Consider the following 20,373-nt stretch of genomic DNA (forward strand, 5'->3'; position numbering starts at 1 on the left):
GTTGAGAATTTTTTTTCCTAGATATTAAGAAAATAAGTTTAGTTTACATAATCCACGTGAAGCACTCATTAAAAGGTCTGATGGATGTTCCACAGGCCACAAGATTTAACAGATGTAGCGTGCTTTCAAGTGAAACTTCGGGCTCAGAAGAATCTTCCTTCTCATTCACATGAGGCTATTCTTTTAAATCCATCTGTGATTGGCACTACCACTCTGCTTAAAACTGGAAGACCACATTCTGAGCAGGCTTATTTCCATCCTATCACAGATGGCATTCAAGAATAGGGCACGCCAGAAAAAAAAAGTTTGCAGATTGTGCTTCAGATTTTGTGGGTCAGATTACCATTCAAAGCCATCAAAATGGCAACCCATATGTGATGTGTCTGCCATTGGAACTAAAGTGATACACCATCATAATCTTAAAATAGTAGGTTAGAAAAAAATGATTAACCATTAATTAATTCTTGATATTTAAACCTAAAAATGTATTTTGCTTTTCAACAAATTTTTTACTTTGACAAATCCAGAAAATAGCTTTGGTGAACCAAAAAGGAAAGGACGTTATCACATCTTCATCCCTAAACAACTGTATCGGCAAGGCTCTCTTGGCAAAAGGTAGTTTAGCATCTATGCCAAATATTCACTAAGTAAGTGAGCCAGGTGCAGATGTTGGCTATGTAATTTGTTTTGTCTTCTTTGTTCTACAAGCCAGAAAATTGTTCCTACAGCTTCGGGGGGAAAAAAATAGGGGTACAAAGAGGTCTTTGCTATTCCTACACCAATGAAAATATGCAACTGTTTTGAAGACACTCTCCTAGATATAAGAAATGTGTCATTAGCAACATGCATAACTATTAATTATAGGACACAACTCTCTGCAGATTCTAAGGACACTAAAGGGATGCTGAAACAAGGTCAAAACCACAGCATTCTGTTCCCAGCCTCCTACCCACATTCTGCCTCCCTGCAGTAGCCTACCAGACACAATTGCTAGATTCCACATACTATGGGGGGGTATTATTCCAGATGCTCCAGAAGCCATGCTTCTACATTTACAGGGTTTAAAGTAAACAAGTCTTGCTCCTGTAAGAGGTCTATTAAACAGTAAAGATATATTTTAAGTCTCCTGCTGTGTTATTGTGGCACCTGAAATTCCAACAACTGTTATGTTAAAACAACAGCCAGGGCCACTACCCTGTGTCTCACTAATGGGGAAATTCACAAGTTTTATCAGCCCTCCAACTTCTCTCCATGATATTCTGGTTAAGATACTATACTGATACTTCAGGTGTTTATTCTCAACCAAATACATAGACACAGCAATAGCAGATTCCTTCCACCATGCTGAGATTACTAATCTAGTAATCTAGATAGAAGTATGAAAACAGTTTCATTTGGTACCTTTACTGGTGACTCGCTACTAGGGTTTTGCTACTGCATCTATCAGCACAGCTGGGATGGACACAGGGGTGTTTCTGATGATAAAATGCTGTTTATAAATATCTCCTGCAAACATGTATGACCATATAACAACTATGCACCAACTTCATTTCTACCATTTGTTTGTGATTTGGCATTTTCACCTTTTTTCCCTATATGAGGCAAACAGCCTCCTAACAATTTTCATAAAAACAAAATCACTTAGAGCATTCAGAGCAAAGGAACTTTAATTATCTTCACAGATTAGGTCTCTTGAAGTCCAACAGTAAGCAAGAGACCTGCAGAGAAGAATCAATTTTCATTATCTGTTTCTCCTCAACTTGCCACTTAAAAGTACCATCAATAAAGCAGTGCAGAGAAGCCATCTATAGCACAATTAATCAGTATGTAAGCTTTCACTTTTTCTAACTAGTTACACTGAACATGAATTCATGGCCTTGATATCAATAGGTTATTGCTTTCAGTAATTACTTAGAAAACAATTTTTAATAAAAATACACTACAAAAGAAGATCTAAGTAGAGAGAAAATCACTCAGCAGAACTGAACCTTCACTATTTCCTGTTAAAAAGTTTCTGGAGGTAAGAAAGCATTTAATTTCTTTAAAGAGCCATAGTTTCTAGTATTCAGAATTTCTCAGTGTTATTATTATATCATTGTATAATTTACATATGTCAGAGAAGAATGTTGCTTTGGAAAAAAGCATTTATCAACATTAGGACGGGCTGATACCTCCTCAGTAAAATTTAAGGAGTATTATGTCTGGATGGTTATTTGGCTTTCCATTCCCACTGCCATAGTGGTGCAATCCCATCTTAAAAATACCCTTGTACACTTCTGCAGGAAGAAGCAAAGGGAATAACTTCTTGAACAATACCCTACTTGCAGTACCAACCTTCACTTTCAAAAATTATCTCCGAAGCAGCTGCAGGAAACTAGAAATTTCTTCCCTGAGAGTCATTATTTTAACTGAAAACAATGCACAACCGAAGTAGAACATTTTTACAGCTCTAGCAGGCAAACATCATCTGAGAGTCTTCCCTTTACAGTATTCTTTTTAACACATTTTAACAGCACATTATACATTGCTTCAGAGTTGCACTTTAGTGTAGTTTCCGGATGACTTTCATTTGGCCCCAAACAAGAGAATTCAGGTTTCTGTTTTCCACCTGTCTAATCTTTTGGTGATCTGCATAAGCTTATTTCCCTTCCATTGTGTTTTGCCCCAAAAAACACAGAGATGTGGAATTCTGCCTCTAATTAGCCTTTCACCTTTTAGTTGTAAGTTTAATGTATCTACTGCCTCAAAGCTCTATTCCATGTAGTTCCCACACTACAGAGGAGTGCTCTGCAAACGTCTGCTAACCCACTTCTGTGTTCCACTTCAAACACTTCCTTAAGCTTATTCCTTGTCCTGATGCCTCAAGAATTTTAGAGGCAATTGTTACAGTTAAAAAGACTAAATAATTCCCTACTGCTGGAATAATCACCTGAAACAGATTTTTGCTAAAACAAAAAACACTCTGTAAGATCACATGAAGCTAGGTCTTGTCATATCAAGATGTACACAGGTAAACTTCCCATAGGAGGTGATGTAAAACAAGGACCTAGAAGAACAGATTCAACTAAAGGCCAATCCTGAGTCCACTGAAGCTTTCTAACTTTCGTACAAGAACTAAACAAAGAACACTGCTGTATGACATTATTTTCATCCATGATCTGAATTTTCTTTTCTGAATAGCAGATAGAACCTCTGATAGCTACCTTGGATCAGTCCTGCAGTAAACACCTATTATTTAGCATTGTTAATTAACTTTTAGTAGATACACCTGCAGTTACTTATCCCATTAGGACATTTATGATGCCCTTTCAGAAGTACATTGTCCTTTGCTGTTAACATGTAGCCAACATAACAGCCAAAGAGCAATGCAATTAACTTCTCCATACACTGAAATTTAAACCAGCAATTACCTCTATAATTCACTTAGCAAAGCATCAGGCACCTTTGCTCAGAAAGCTTTCCAAATCTACTCAAAATACACCCAGCTGAGCATTGAGAACACAATAAAATAGTATCAGTTGCTGTATTTCATTGTTTAGTGATAAACGCTGCTTAAAGCCTAACCTGAATTTCTACTTTGGAAACAGGAGAGTTTAAGAGAAAAATTAGTTCATGTCAAACTGAAGGTTCCTTTCAACTGCCAGAAGCATATAAAGGAGCACTGATGTAAATGTGAATTACATGCCTAACACATTTACTAGCTGGTGTAAGTTAAAGCCAATAATCTCCAACTTGCTGTGCTATTTTTACCAACTAAAAACTTGATGTCTTCTCTTGCTCTTTGAATACAAAGCCAATTTGTACTCAATCACTTTTTTGCATTATACTGATATTTCTGGATGTTCAACCAACAACAACAGCCTGGAACAATTGCATGGTATTGTTTATTTTAGAATATAATCTTTAAAAAATAAATAAATCAAGTTCTACTTTGCCCCTAAAACATGTTTGAGAAAACACGGGCTTGTTTTTTCCTTTGTAATCACAGACATACTTCCAAGCAAAACTTGCAGCCCATGTTCATTCCTGTCTATGATTGAACAAAAGTATTGCTGTTCAGTTTCTTGGGTTCGCCATATCCAAAAGGAATAGAAAAATGCTACATGTAAATTCCTTACACTTTAATGTACAGTGATTAAGTATAATTTAGTAAATGTAGAACAGGTATAAATCTACCATTTCTAACACACTGAAAATTAATCATCACAAAATTTGTCTTATGTAAGTTTGCTTCAGCGGGCAGACAAAAACCTGAAGCCATATATACCATATTTTTAAAAGGGCTGCCAATATTTGTTAGTTGAATGATGAATCCAATTTACTCACAACATACCACTGTCTGTATCACAACTCTACATCCTACTGTTGTTAAGACAGTATCAGAAACTGAATCAACTATGTTCTCATTTCTTTCTTCCACAGTGCACACTGGTCAGCTTTTGAGAGAAACATTTCCATAATAATCCAACAAGACTTCTCCCTCATTTGTTTGTAATGAAAGAGTTAATATCTGTGACCCAAATATTGAGACCCATTTTAAACTTGCTGAAAATTGCTTTTTAATCCTAGCTCTCGAGGATTTCCTTTGAAACCATCTGCCATGCATGCTGGGTACTCTTTTCCTGTATATATGCAGGATTACTATAATATGGATTCTTTTGTGTAACTTAATACATTTTAGCATATTAAAAAATTAGTTGAAATGTCCATTTTTTTCTGATTTCAACCATATACCATAAAAATGACTGTAAAAATCAAAATCAGTGGTAAATTCATAGCAAATCTTATTTACAGCAGTATTTACATTGCAATTCTAATATATTTAATCAGTCTAACACTGGATAGGATTTAAGCAAATAGTTATGAGTCATTTAACCAATATAACTCAGGCACATGCTTAAAATTAAGCTGAAGTATTTTCCTGGATAGGAATGGATTTAAACATGTGTTTTCCCAACTAGAGCACAGTTTGAAGACTGGAAGACACAATTAATATAATGATAATTAGGTATCAGAAAATATTTCCAAATATTCCAAATCTATTGTTCAGCTTTTTCCTATTTTCTTGCTATGAACCTTTATTCAGTTTTATTTTTATAGTATAAATACTGAGGTGAAGCAAGTCACATTAATAAACAAACGATCTTAAAATTGGCACATGCAACCATATAGATTTTAGCAATCATCCAAAATGTAAAACAAAAATATACTGCTCCCTATCAGGATAATCACAACCAGAGTGATTTAAGTAGCAAACATTCAGCAAGATAGATTTATAATATATTTATTGGATCAACCTATGAAGTAAAAAAATAAATATCAAATTCCCAACACAACTACTGATCATTTTCAATGTGCAATACTTTTAAAAAATGGTGATTTGCCTGCAAACATTGTGAAAACAGACTACAAGGAAAGTCATTTGCAGAATTTCAATCATGTAAGGTGGCACTAACTTTTCAGAAGACAGACAAGCCATAGCCTGTGAACTTCTTTGTTTCATATAAACACACTTGCAAGCAACTTAGCCATGCATGGGGCTTTGTGCTAGCAGCCCTGAGTCCTCATTCACATTATTCTGTTTCACAGCCAGTCACCTAATATCTAACAGAAGTGAAAGGCAACACAGAATCCCACACCAGAACACTCCCCTCCAAAACAAAAATTGAATCCCATGCCCTTTGACACCTTTTCCCTGGAAAGGAACGGTGTTAGATATGATTAATATACAGGACAGATCTATGCGTCTATCTGTATCTACATGCAGATGTTGAAAGAATGTAGAGAGAAGAAAAAACCAAGCAAATCATTTTGTTTCAGCAATAACAGATGTTGGAGCATCATCCTGCAGCACGTTACTTTTAATACAAAACTGTTCATAAAGTGAGTGAGGGGGTGAGGACAGAATCAATGTCCAATTACACAGTTATTTCAGTGTTTCCATTTTAATGAGCTTCCTGTGATTTTGTCCGTTTAATTTTCCTTCTCTAATAATCATATCAAATTAGTTTTGTTTTAAACACCATTAAAAGAAATTCAGCTGTCTAAAAAGCAAAGTCCTATGATGGCTGGTACCAGTTTTTAAAAATGACATGTTATACTGTCATTTACTTCTGTATAAATCCAGAGCGATTCACAAGATCCTATGGCACTACGATTAGACTTGAGTGACTGAAAACAGCTTTGTGTCCTGATACATCTGCTTATACGGGAAATGGATAGTAAGAGACTATAACAGTGCTATGACATTTGCAGACATATGAGTGTTGAAAAAATGACTAAATACATAATACATAGATTAAAACCACCTTTCCCTGGCTAAGGGAGGGATTACCTGAAGCCTGGTCTGCAATCCACCTGGGGAGTAACCTGCTTTCCTGCTAGATTGCATATGGCAGTCACATTATCAATACAGTGCCAGAGATTTTTTTCCACTGTCTTAAACTTGGTCAGCGACACCAAGGAGCTGGAGACGCACCAGGGATGTACCCAGTGCCAATGCTATGGCTACAGAGTTTACACGTAGCTCTCACCAAGTCTGTCTCTTCACATACAGTATACAAATCCAACACCACACACCACCACCCCCCAAACCCCACAAATACATGCACAAACCTATGCAGTGAAATACACTGACAAGGCTGACAGGCAAGAGCAGTAGCAGCACAGTATAAGAAGGCAAAACAAGCACTTCACTGGTAACATCCAAGTCCTCTACTGAACAACAGGATCCCAAGCCATGTCCAACTACAAATCAGAACCAAAGCAGAAAAGCACAGGTGAGGGAGATGTGATGATTTTGAAGCTGTATAGATCCTCTAGGATCTGCTGAGCTGCATAGCATCATGCTGCAAAAATAAGGCTTCATGCATGTTGGAACAAGAGAGCCATCTCTTCATCATATATGTTGGTATATAAGGCTACAACAGTAGCTTCTGAATTGTGACTGTCACCTCAGATACAGTTTCTCTTTAGACTGCACCCCCTTCTTTTTAATGCCAAACTGCTACTATGTCACCCCAGAGTCTCATTTACAGACTATTTACATTCCACTTTCCTTTACAGTGAATTATATTGAATACCATTAAGACCATAGGGCAAAAGAAAAGTTACTAGCAGCCTTTAGGATGTCTGGAATTCAGACTGAGACATTTCAGAGTGCCATCACAGGGGTAGCAGGCACATGCACACCTACAGACACGAGATTTATGCAACAGCTACAAATTACTGTTGTACTTTCAGTGCCCTGTACCTCTTTGATGACATTCTCCTTCATACGTATTTTCCGAATACATTTGCTTAGCTGTGTACAACATGGTACCTCATTAGTACTATGTGAAATCTGTAGAAAATTAGTATCCCTAAAGGAGCTAAATCTACCCCATATTTCTTCATGCACATGCATAAATCTGCAGGCTTTCAATAGCTGCCATGTATAAGACGTATTTCAAAACAAACAAAAGACCTTACCAAAAAATAGTAAAGACAAACCCCCAACAGCCATAACTGTTTACAAAACAGCTTTCTTACAACTGACTGGTCCATCCATACCACAGAAATTAGTGATGTGGAACTAATTGATACAAATTTCCTGAGGGGAGTATTGCTGCTGGTTATCTTGATAGGAGAAATTCAGTGCAGAAGGATAAATTGGATGGACAGCTGAAAAGCTTTAGTTCTCCTAGTAGAAAAGGAATTGATCTGGTAAAGAAAGCCTTTAAAGGGATATTATCCTGTCAAAAATCAGCATTATGAAAAACATTAATAGCCTTAAAACAACAGAGAGAACTTTGAAAACTTTGTGTTTCTATCAGTAATGCAAATTATTTTCAACTTCACACAAAAAGTAAAAAATTGAAGATGTAAAAATTTTGATATTTCCTCCTAGTTAAAAGTAGAATATGAATATAATTATGAAACTGCTTCCTATAAAAAGCCCGTGTTCTTCAACTAGTGATTTCATTTTTGCATCTAGTACTTCTACTTATCATTTCCACTTCCACTGAGTCCAAGAAAAATAACGGTATTCAGATATTCACAGACCTGTAGAAGATTCTCTTTGTTTCATACAACAAAACGTTGTATGTATCAGACTTTCTGATTGATTTTACTGCAGGATACACAAGTTACTTAATTCCATAAGCAAGACAGGTACTCCACTTATTACAATAATTTCTTTATAAACAAACTAACAGGTGAAGGTGTATGTTACATGTGAGGCATGCATTTTTTGCTCCCAAGTGCACATAACAAGAATTATTTTCTTCAAAGTATCTGATTTCAAGTAAGGATTACGTGAAGCAACAGCACAACTAACAAATTCTCAAAATGTACCTCACAAGGAATATTGCTTCATCTGCACGATTTGTGTAAAACAAGATAAAGTTTCTTGGACTCCAGAATGAAAGCACTGCAATACATTCTGAGAGAAAGACAGATGTTAGAGTCAAAATAGCTCACACTATACCTGCTACTGTGTTCTGCTGCTAGGACTTTGACAGGGGCTCTCCTGAAACTATCAGGAAATCAAAGACCCCAAGCTAGCTGGTGCTGAAGAAGTGTCAGCAAGAATTCTCCACGTACTACAGTGATTGTTTTCTAATCAAAGAAACAGACCTTCCAGTCACCTGAACCAGTAATTCCCAGGTTACACATGGATGAAAAATTATTTCTTAATACTTTATCTTTCTTAGCTAGTAGGTTTGAATCAAGACAGCAACTGAATTGCATGACATGCAAACTCAATGCCAAATTAAACAAATAAGCTTACCCAACATAAAACAGAGAGGTGTAGATTATGTGATTACTGGCTGAGATTTTCCCTGACTGATAAGAGTCCTGACCTTTGCCTCTGTGCCTGACATGACACTCACCATATTTAAGAACACTGTAAACAAATAATTTTGCACATGGTCACACTGTGCAAATTAACCAACCTACTATATTAGAGGTACACTGCAGGAAATAAGTGAATCAAAAGCACCTAGCAGCAACAGCAGTCCAAAGAATCTATCCAAACTGTAATAAGACTGCTTAGGGCTAGAACATCATAGGTTTTATTATCACACATTAATCTGTTTCCTTGATGGGTTTGCCTACACAATGTATTTTGCATTACACTAGCTGAGAATCTCTGCTATCCAATAGAGGCCACGGCCACCCAGATCCTCAGCCAGGGTAAATTAGAGCGCACTACTCAACTTCTGGCTTCATATTTTTGTCAAGTTTTCACTTCAGAAACAGCAGGTCACATAAAAGAACAAGGTCACTAAACATGTGACATGTTTAAACAAGCAGCAAATGGTGATGCAACTCCTGGAAGATATATAAATGTACTGTCACACAGATTAAAATCACACTGTTTTTTGCCTGGATAAATTTGTTTCTGTTATTTCATTAACAATACCGTGGAAGAAACCCACAGTAAAGGTAAAAAGTTTTTTGCTCTAGATTTATTGTTTATTACCTGCAATTAGTTATTTGAAATTCCACTAAACAGATCCTTTAATAACACTGAAATATTTCATGTAAAAATATCTCTACATATGAAATACTTTCTTGCAACAGATACAAGCCCAAAGCATCAAAAGGTATGCAAACCTATGGTAAAAAATAACCAATGTAAGTTTAACTTGGGCAGGTGGTTCACCAGCTCAAACACAAGCACAGCAGGCCCAGACAGGTAGCATTAGTACAAACACCCACTGAACAATCTGACACAAGTTAAATAAAGCACATGGAAAACAGAGCATTGAAATGCTCCATACATCACACCGCACAAAAAGCTGATCTTTAAACTACGTCCACCATAACACAGTTAAAGAACCTTGCTTCTAAAATACAGACCTGAAGCAAAAACCAGCATGGAGCTCAGTTTAAAAGAAGCCATGCCAACTTACATGAACTAAGCAAGGATTTGGCTTCACATGGTCCATTTCAAATAAACATTACTATATCAGATATATGGATACAATTCTGGAGTCAATATTTGTTTTTTACATCTGCGATGACCTAATAAAGCACAGGCTGTGTTGCACTCATTATAACAAGTCTTCTAAGTAAACTTAGAAGAATAATGTTTAATTAGCATTACATTATCCCAGTTTACCAAGATCACACTTTAAAGACAATGCTGGAGTGAAATGTTATCATGAACCAGGCTGCAAGTTTGTTGTTTCATATTAGTTTCCAGATGTCTTGGTCCCGTACCCATTCCTATCTTGACCATTTGTGTATGACAAAGTACAGTAATATTGGCAAGACCACAGGGAATAATCACTACTCTCTACTGCAGAGAAAAACTGTTTAAGTTGCATTCTCAAAATTGCCCTGCTGTAATGGATAGGTGTGCTGCTGCAAAAACCACAACTTAAAAATTACTGTTTAAGTGTTTCCATAACACATTGGGTTTGGTTTTTTTTTTTATACTGAATGCATACGGTCTATGACAACACTCAAGGAACTCTGACATGGCAAAGGATTTAGAAGCTATTATGCTAGACAAAACTAGTCATTACATGAAAAAGCACTAAGAAGCTATCCAAACTGGAAATAAAGGGGGGAGGGAAGAGGAATCAGAATCAGGTTGGACTTTGTACTAGCATTATAAAGCTAGAGCAAACAAAACTAACAATACTTACAAATACATCATCACCTGCAAGAACTTAACAACCTAAAGATTTAATCTCCTATCCCAGACTTCACTGAATCATACCTATGGAATACCGGGTCAAAATACAGCTAATCCGACACAGCAAACTGTTGCAAGCACTTTGTTTCAGCGTAATTTAATGCAGGACAAGTAATAATCAAGACCATTAGCCATGATGTTGCAAACAAAATTCTTGGCAAGAGGCATACAATCAATTCAGATCAACTCAACTGCTTTGTTAAATTTGTTGTCACTGGAATCAATGACAGAACAAAAAGCTAACTGTGGGACAGCTTGAGCAGGAGGAAGTCAGGTCTCAAATTCAGACAGTGTTTCCAAAAATACCACCACAGCAACAGTATTTTCTATTCTGATTAAATCTACAATCCAGAAAATTCAATCTAAGTGTTGGTGTCAGCCTCCTTCCTCCCTCTCCCATCACTGAATAAAAGATTCAGCAGAAACACAATGTGCTCAGGTATTATTGTACCTATTTTAATCTGGACGAAAAGGAAGCAACCTGCTTCTCACTCCAAAATACATTATTTAGGGATCCTGCTCACATAAAAACAAGTGGCTTAGGGTGGTGTTTTCAGTTCTCCACCTTCTAAGGAAGGTAACATGCTGTGGAGCTATTTTAAGAACATCCCATTCACAAAGGTGTCCAATCTTCAGATACAGAGATGATTTTCTTGCTGCTTCGGCATCTTTATTGGCATGACATTTGCTTCAGAAGGAGTTCATTTGCTGTTCCAACATCAAAATGGAGCAAGAGCAGCTGCCAGGAGAGGGATAAAAGGAAACACTGGTGGCAAAGAGCAGCAGGGTCATTTCTGGTGCAAAGAAATGTAGAACAGAGAACTGCAGAACTGTCACTTTCTCCAAAAAGCTGTAGGGGATAAAGACCTCCCCTCTACCTCCTGCAACTGGTGTTTAGCAGCAAGAAGGAAAATGAGACAGAAAGAACTAAACAATCAGGCTGAAGTCTTTAAATGGCAAATTGTTATAAACCAACTTTAAGCACCTGAGCACTCCCAGTTAAAGCCAAGCCCACGCTTAAGGTCTACAGTGAGCAAGTTAATTCAGTAACTCCTTCAGAAAACTCAAGAGAAAACACTTTTGGCTAGAAAGCACTACAGGATATGGAGTTCAGTGTTGTGGAGGTGGTAGTCTTCAGCTAGAATTCTAGCCCCAGTGCTAATCATGGTCTTCATATTCGTATATACAGTATACTGAACAAACTTGGGGCAAAGCTGTCAATTGCAACATGACCATGGCAAAAACTACACTGTAAGAGCCACAAACAGGGCTGACAGTCCAGCAAAGCAACATAACTGCCTGTAGAGTCTGATCTCCAATGTCAGAGATACACGCTATCTTAGATGACACCATCTGTCATTTACACCGGTTGTCCCCCCAACGCCGTATCTCAGTCATATCTGTGCAGTGCTATTGAAGTACCATTCCATCACTCCAATCACTTTTCAAAGAAGCAGCCAAGTTCCCACACTGCTGCATTAAAGACTTATCTGGGTCAACATGCCTTTTTGTTAGACTAACAAGCTTATGCTAGGTCATCCACTTGGTTTGGCTACTTGATTTTTTTCCCTTATCTTCCTATTAATAGAAAGCTCAGGTGTCATGGTTTAACCACAGCCAGCAACTAAGCACCATATAGCCCCATAATAGCGACTATGAAGAAAATTAACTATCCCAGCCAAAACCAGCACAACAGGGATTCATCCCCCATTCAACAAGGAGCAGAACCTTGCCCTCCTCCTCAATTAAGGCATATTGCCATCCTTGCAAACGTTAAGATGCAAACCCTTATACATAATCAACACAAATATTCTTTCCCCCTGCTCCTCACTGCATTTTATCAATAAAGGATTTTTTCCAGTTTTGTAGAGAAAAGGTTTTAAAGATGAAAACTCTGAAAGATTACTCTTTCAAAAGAAAGGGACTAATATACACCAACAGGAATTTTAATCCTATGATGCTTTGCGTATATTAATGTTTATTGTGTTGTGTGTTAGAACCACTGCTTATTTAGAGTATGATATTTATCTGACTAACCAAATCCCCTCAAATTCACAGGAATTAGCACTGTGTTTATGACACCTTAAGGACTTCAGCATTAGTATTTATGAATAAAATATTACCAAGGTGTTACAGAATAATGAAGACTATCTGCAGAGTTGTATATCAAGGTATGTGTGGGCTTGTCAGACACCCACGTGATAAATTATCGATAATGCAGCTCAGAGTATCCATTTTGTGGATCAGAGACAAATCTGTGCAACTATTTTATTATGCTTTGTTTCACTTAATGTTACTTTTCCTGTATTAAAGTGTCACAAAACCCCAACATGCGTAAGTGCTGAAGGATATTCACGCACAATACTCAGCCATGAAATCAAAAGACTTGTTCTAATACTCAGAGCCTTGTTCTCACAGCTACTTTTTGTGGTACAAGAAAAAACCCACAAAGCCTATGTCTGGAACTGGACCGTAACATTTCATACTGTGCAATATGATACAATCTTTTGTGGAGAATTTTGAGGTTAAAACAGTGCTGAGGAACATCAAAGAAATAGAACTGGCTGATTACAAATTGTCTTCCATCCCCTGCCCTTATGCAGAGCGCTGTCAAAAAGATGATAACCCTGCAAAGCAAGTGGCAAATCCAAGGGGAAAAGAAGTCTCTCAAGAGTCAGAAAAAACTAAATTTGATCCAGCAGATTTTCAGGAAGGGACAAGTCTGTGCCCTGTGTTTCTAATGCACAGTATTTACTTAAAAGCTCTATATAGTTTTAAAATCAGTTTAGCAAAGAGCACCTGACAAATCTAGATATGCAAGCATTCAGTGTCTGATACTCACACAGCAGACTTGCTGCTGCTTTACAGCACTCTTACTGTGAATAGAATAGTAAGAGACAGATGCATGTCCCCATGAATAACAGTCTTCACCAGTAAGAGATTAGAATTGATCTGTCATGTTTCATCAGCAGTAGTCACCAATCGCATATTTCCATGCATCACTGGGGATGACAAATTAGTTGCAATCAAACTGGGCTTTGGCAGGATCTCGAGCAGTGTCTCTACCTGCCCAGTTCAAATTACTACGGTTAGATTTTGCCAACTCGTTCATCAAGCAGCTCAAGCTCATTGAGCTACTCACAAAACACTCTTGCTCAAAGTTATACGAGCCAACTCTGTAACGAGCTCCCCCTCAGCAGCCTTATGCTTCTTAGACAGAGGCATTAAATAACAAGGAAGCACTGACTTACAATAGCACACGATTAACTCCTTCTGCAGCCCTGTTCTAAGTAGCAGTGATTCATATAATAGGTTAACACTTGCAAGTAACAGACATGTACTGAGGTAACAAAGGGTATTCAGAAGCTGAGCACTTTGCAAGTTTCATGTTTCCTTAATATTATTTTAAAAGGTAGTTTTTCCTTGAACACACCTCCATATGAATCAACTGAATCTTGTCCCCCTTAACTTTCATAGCATAAAGTGTCTAAAAACCAGCTGAACTGACAGTCTTTAAGTTTCACAGCATCACAGAAGCCAGGGACACCAATTAAAAGTGTTTACAAACCCAGTGCCAAAGGAAGATAGACTTGCTAGGGTGGGTCATTCAACACTGGCACCTGACGTAACTTCCATATGGACGAGTGAGATAAGTGTATCCCTTCAGCTGCCATCTCACCAGCCTCTCACCTCATTGAAAAGAGCTGGTTCAACTTCAAATAAAAGATAGATAATATGGCCGTAGCATTTAGTCAAACTGAGCAATAAAGCAGGTCCCAGATTTTACTTACACTTTACAGACAGGGAAACTGGAAAGCATGGTTTGTAGTGGTCCAGTTGAGAGTTGTCAGGAAAACTGGTGACAATTCCAGGACTGCAAGCCAGTTCACTACTTTTGCTCTCACTGCTGAAAATTCATCTATGTGACAGTGTCTAATGACACTTTGAAAGTATTTCTAAGACAGACACCTACTTACTCACGTACAGCCAAAAATACAGTCACCATGGATTAGATTCACTAAAGCTAACAGAAAAACGTTGTATGACAAATCAACAGGAAGTCAGTAAGTTTAGACAAAATCTGTGGGAAGAAACTCTTTAAACTGGATATAGTGTTCTGGTTCAAGCAACTAATCCCGCTCACCAAATAGTGGACCTAGGTGTTGCTGCAGATCACCTGCTGGCAACACATAAGCAAACAGTCAGACTGAAGACTGAGCTGATGGAACTGTTTACTTTTTTGAGATTTGCTAAAGATAATTTCTATCCAGAAACTTGAGATGGTTGATATTTGATGATGACCACAAAGAAAAGGGGCATCAATAAACAATACAAAACTTTCTCAGTGGTTTACCCACGGTATTATTTTTTAAAGAAGCCTGTTTTTCATAAGAATACAAGCAACACTCATGATACTGTAATGCATCATGTAAAACTTGTAACAGAAAGCTGCACATACATAATGTCCTCAACTATGGCAAAGATGCTGAGTACAATCCTCATTGTGTTAATTCTTCCTTAAAGTAATAAGGATAAAGAAACAGCATGAGCTTCAACTTGTACTTCCCTCAGGTTAATTGACAACTGGTTTGCTCATGAGGAAGTGTAAACAGATGCTTCAAACCCTAACGAGAAGTGGATCCAATCCCCATCTTTTCATGCACACAATACTTGAAAGAACAGGTTCGCAGGGACACAAGCTGCTCCAAGGGAGACGGCTACACAAAGCTTTAAAATACACTACCAGAGATCCAGACCCAAATTACTTCATATCCACTGCAAAGATGAGTAGGTAAAGCCACGCTGCTTAATATTAAACATTGCCTTTCAGAAGCTTCTCTCTAAAGGCTCCATAGTGTTAATGCGGAAAGAAGTGTTAAGGTGATGTCCAGACTCACCTGAAGTAGATGCCTCCAGACAGGAATACAATATACCTCTTCACCCTTTAACAATAAGGAGCCTACAAAGATTAAGCTCCTACATCAGTCACCAAAACTGCACATTGTCTATGAACACGTCTCAATAAGCAGTCACTGCAAGCCCTTCAGTTCATGCTAGGAAAGACTGACTTTTTCCATATCACTTAACACCATAAATTCAACTACAGTCCAATGGCAAGAACAAGATAACTTTTTTTTTCCCCTTTTCTTCACAACATGCAGTTGAAGATGACCAACTTTTTCCGCAAATACACCAATAGAAATTAAACTCTACTGAAAAGTCAATTGTTTAAAGTTATGTGATCCAATTAACTCAGTAATTAACTGGGAAAAAAATATTAAGATGACACTCTATATTTGGACTTGAAGAGCGCTATAGAGACATTAATCTGCAAATACATTTAGAATGCAAGTTTCCATACGACAATTATGAGGCAATTGCTCGATTTTACTACTTTGAAATTTCAAATTTTTCAATAATAGAGAAAGAAAGAAGTTCATAATGGCAATGTGCGGGAGAGTTTTAAAAGCCTTCCAGTCCACACAACACTTCCCTATGCCCAGGCCCACCCAACCTACTTTGTATCAGTTTCCTTCCATCATCCCACACACCACACCATACCTCTCCAGAGCTTGAGGGGAAGCAGAGACCAAAGGATCCTTGGTGCATGCCATATTTGTACTCACATTAGCAGTTTGTTATCAACTTCAATAAAAGTTTTAACCAGACAGCTAGAAATACAAGTTCTAAATAAATATTGTTTCTTCTTCCAACATAGACTATTATAAAATGGCTGTACACTAAATACTTTTGCTTTTTATTTTAAAAAAAAATGAAGTCTGTTTTTACAACCGTGTCATAACAGCAAAACTACTGTAATCCCAGACCGCAATATTAGCTAACATTTCTTTATGAAAGCAGTTTCTGTTGCTTTTTGAAACTTGTCTTAATTCCTGCAATTTGTTCACAATTCTCAAAAAGCAGACAAAAAGCATCCAAAACCCATTCTTCAAAATATTTCACACTTCAGTTTTAGGAATTGCAACAGGCTTTCACATTTACAGTCTCCTCTCCCCCATGCTATATAGAAATCCAATAACGTTCAGTTTTTAGAGAGAGAGAGAAAACACAGATCACAAGCACTTGATATTGTACCATTAGGGATTTGTTGGTAAAACTTCAGCAGTGCAGTTGTACCATCATAGTTCTGCTAGCTGTTTTACCACTATTCAGACAGGAACCAGATGCAGACAAGGAAAGGCTGTCAGGGGCACATACAAATTCACTCAGTCATTTATTTCCTTTGGAACTGCTCACCCAATTTAATCATACAGAGGAACCTCTTTATCACCATCACAATTAATTTAACTCTGCCACCATCACGAGTAAGGCTCTAATAACTAGTTTTTCCTGAAGTAAAACTATTAATCAGATATGATTAATATTCAGATGAGAAAATGTAAAGTGTTAAAACTGTCAGGTTTTTATTAATCTCTAAAGTTTTAAGGAACACTTATGCTTTAAAGACTCACATTGCATTCCCCAAGCGTGCAGATTAATGGTGTAAGTGAATTAGAACAGCAAAAAATATTTCGGTCCTAGGCTAATGCATACTTTGCATTTGAAATGTAACTTCTGAGGGTGTTAATGAGCATCCTGCAGCAAGCCTCAGGAAAACTGACTTACAGCAGAACCGGCTATAGTGTGTACTACTAACTGTATGTAGCTGTGTATAGTGTGCTGAAAAGATCTAAGAACTTCTTGATTAGGTTTTTTCCCCCCTCCTGACCTAAGGGAGGTCGGAAGCTCACCCTCCAGTGTGACATGGGGTGTCCCACCTGCCGCTGGAGCCACAGGCTGGGCTCGGGCCCTCAGGGACAGCGCTCTGCACTTTCTCTGGCATCAGGCTGCTTCATAACTTTAATGTAAAGCCTTCAAATTGAAGTGGCAGGGGGGCGACGGCGACGACCAGAAAAGCTCCCCAAACCACCATCACCTCCCAAAAAACCCAATAAAAACCCCACATACATTTCGAGGCCAGCCCTCGCCTTTAAAGCATGTTAGGCAAGCGCCTTTTGCGGAAGACGGCTTTAGTAATCACCTTCCTCTGGAGCGCGGGGCTGAGGCAAAAACATCTACCTCAGGAAACAGCGCTCCTCTTCCCGCGCTTGGCCACGCGAGGGGCGCGCGCTCGCCCCACAGACAGCGCAGCCCCGAGGGCTCCGCCGCCGCCCCGGGGCCGGCCGGCCAGAGGGCTCCAGGAGAACCCCGCCAGCAGAGGGGTACAAATCCCGCTTCCCTTCCCGCCGCCTCCCCTCAGCGGCCACGGTGACCTCCGCGCCCCGCCGCGTCCTCAGCTCACCCCGCCCCGGGAGCGCCATTGGCCCCTCCCGCCGCTCATCAGCCGGCTCCCCGCCTCCCATTGGCTAGCTGCCCACATGCGGACGGGCGTACCAGCAACTTCCTTCTCCAGCGCCTCGTACTGCGACTGGAGGAATCACGGCTCCTTTAACGCCCATCGCCGCTGATCACTCGTGAGCGAAGCTGTCAATCAGGCCGCCACTTCGCCTCCGAGTACCATTGGCCCAGTAACCCCTTTTCGGGCTTTCGTTTCTCCTCATTGGCTAATTGGATCGGATAGGGGGCCGCGATTGGGCAAAAGGCGGGCCTCGGGGGCGGGACTCGGCCGAGAAAAAGAGTCAATTGGCCAGAAGGCTGGAGCGGCGCCGCGTGATTGGCAGGAAAGGTGAAGAAGGCGGGGCCACCCGAGGTGAGGGTTGTGTGAGGTGAGGGAATCTCGCGGGGTCTCGCTAGCTCTGGGCGCGGAGGCGCGCGGTGATTGGGCGGCGGGGGTCAAGGGGGCGGGACTGAGTCAGGGAGTCTCTGCAGCGGCCGAGTCCTATGGGCCGGCCGAGCTGGGTCCCGCTCGGTGATTGGGTGGGGGCGGCTCTCGCGGAGCCTGGTGGGCCGGGTCCGATTGGCTGCGGGCGGGTGTCGGGCGCGCGCCCCGCATGGGGGCGGGGGGGGGCCGGCGGGGGGAGGGCAGGCCGGGTGCGCGTGCCCGCTGTGCGCTCCGCGCTGGGGCTCCGTGAGGAGGTGAGTGGCGGCGGCGGCGGCGGGTCGGGCGGCCGAGGCGGCGGCGGCCGGGGGGCGGAGCGGCGCTGCGCGGCGGGGGCCTGAGAGCCCGCCGCCCCCCACCTCTGCCTGCCGCACGCACGCAGCGGACACCCCCTCCCCCCACCCGGCCCCGGTCCTTCCCCGCCCCGCCGCAGGGGGGGCTGCAGCCGCCGGCGCCCCCGCTGAGGCGCTGCCCGCCGCCAGCGCTGGGGCAGGCTGTCAGCGCGCCGCCGCCGCCCCCGCCGCATCCTCCCCCTCGCCCCTCTTTATCCCCGGCCCCGCGCTCTGCCCTGTCATTCATTTGTCACTCCCCGCTCCCATTCCGCCCCCCTCGACCCCCGCCGCTCCCGCGCCCCCGGCCCCCCGCCCCGGCCCGCTCCCCTCCTCGCCCATTTTTATCTCCCCTCACCCCCTTTTGCCCTCCCCCGCCTTGCCCGCGCCCGCCTCCCCTCACTCCTCCGTCCCTCCTCACTTTCTCTGGGTGCTTGTGTGTGTTTCAGGCCTTCCAGGAAAAGTTGCAAACTCCACAAGTTTTTTGGTGGTTTCTTTTTTTGGCGATATTTGAGGGAGCAGGTGTCTGACAGGAGGGAGCTATGTAGGAGGTGCCCGGGCGCTCAGGGAGGTTTGAGGGGATAAATGGAGAGGATGTGGGAATGGAAGGGGTAGACGTACCAGTCCTCTCAGGGTGTTCCAGGGGAGAGACTCCAGACCCTCCTTCTGGAGGGGAGGGGGATTGATTACCGAATTTCTTTTTTATAACAACAACAACAACAAAGTGAAGGAAAAAAACCCAAACAAAACCCAACCCAGTTGCCCAAGGATGGAGTTTCAGTAGCCACCCACAGCTGGACTCTTGGGGGAAGAGGGTTCGTGCACTCTGGCTCACGCACACATGAAGAGATTCTCCAAATTGTTTGGCTCCGCGAAGAGATAAGGCCAGTTGAGCTCAATGTTTTTAAAGGTGGGCCGTGTATGATGAAACCCAACTTCTTTTAAAGTGTAGCAGATTTCATTTTTATGGCCAAATGACAGCTTGACCCAGTTGTTATCCAATCAAAGGGCATTTTTTTGAATGTCTCTTTGTGGCACAACAGCCAACGCAAAAATGATGGCGGCTTACAATGGCGGTACGTCTGCAGCAGCAGCAGGTCACCACCACCACCATCACCACCACCTTCCTCACCTCCCTCCTCCTCACCTCCATCACCACCACCACCCTCAACATCACTTGCATCCAGGCTCTGCAGCTGCGGTACATCCCGTACAGCAGCATGCCTCTTCGGCAGCTGCGGCCGCGGCAGCTGCGGCCGCGGCCGCAGCAATGTTAAACCCAGGGCAGCAGCAGCCATATTTCCCATCACCGGCACCGGGTCAGGCCCCTGGACCAGCTGCAGCAGCCCCAGCTCAGGTACAAGCTGCAGCAGCTGCTGCAGTTAAAGCGCACCATCATCAGCACTCACAACATCCACAACAGCAACTGGATATTGAGCCGGACAGACCTATTGGATATGGAGCCTTTGGTGTTGTCTGGTGAGTAAAGAAAAAAAAACCAACTGAACCGATTTTTCCTTTTCATTTTTTTACCAGATCATAATTCATTCTTGGTTTTGTCATTTAAATCAGAA

General features: G+C 41.0%; 2 protein-coding genes across 12 annotated transcripts in view; one reads left to right on the plus strand and one right to left on the minus strand.

The window, feature by feature from the left end:
* Positions 1 to 18,194, minus strand: part of LYRM9 (LYR motif containing 9) — a 41,684-nt gene extending 23,490 nt beyond the window's left edge. The window contains exon 1 of one of the 8 annotated variants that reach the window (XM_055796674.1): positions 18,086 to 18,194. Coding sequence is in view for 3 of the 8 variants with exons in the window: in XM_013296240.3 (XP_013151694.2) it covers positions 17,994 to 18,071 (78 nt within the window). In the remaining 5 variants the exon portion in view is untranslated. The other 7 variants (XM_013296240.3, XM_027781407.2, XM_027781405.2 and 4 more) reach the window with 7 other exon arrangements.
* A 440-nt stretch (positions 18,195 to 18,634) lies between these two features.
* NLK (nemo like kinase) overlaps positions 18,635 to 20,373 on the plus strand; it is a 66,950-nt gene continuing 65,211 nt past the window's right edge. The window contains exons 1-2 of one of the 4 annotated variants that reach the window (XM_055796672.1): positions 18,654 to 18,727; positions 19,249 to 20,278. In XM_055796672.1, the coding sequence (XP_055652647.1) occupies positions 19,821 to 20,278 (458 nt within the window). In that variant the 5' untranslated portion in view covers positions 18,654 to 18,727; positions 19,249 to 19,820. Of the gene's footprint in view, positions 20,279 to 20,373 lie in introns of all 4 variants that reach the window. The other 3 variants (XM_055796673.1, XM_013296262.3, XM_005233697.4) reach the window with 3 other exon arrangements.

Source organism: Falco peregrinus, chromosome 2 (genome assembly GCF_023634155.1).
Source record: "Falco peregrinus isolate bFalPer1 chromosome 2, bFalPer1.pri, whole genome shotgun sequence".
In the NCBI taxonomy this organism is placed as follows: domain Eukaryota; kingdom Metazoa; phylum Chordata; class Aves; order Falconiformes; family Falconidae; genus Falco; species Falco peregrinus.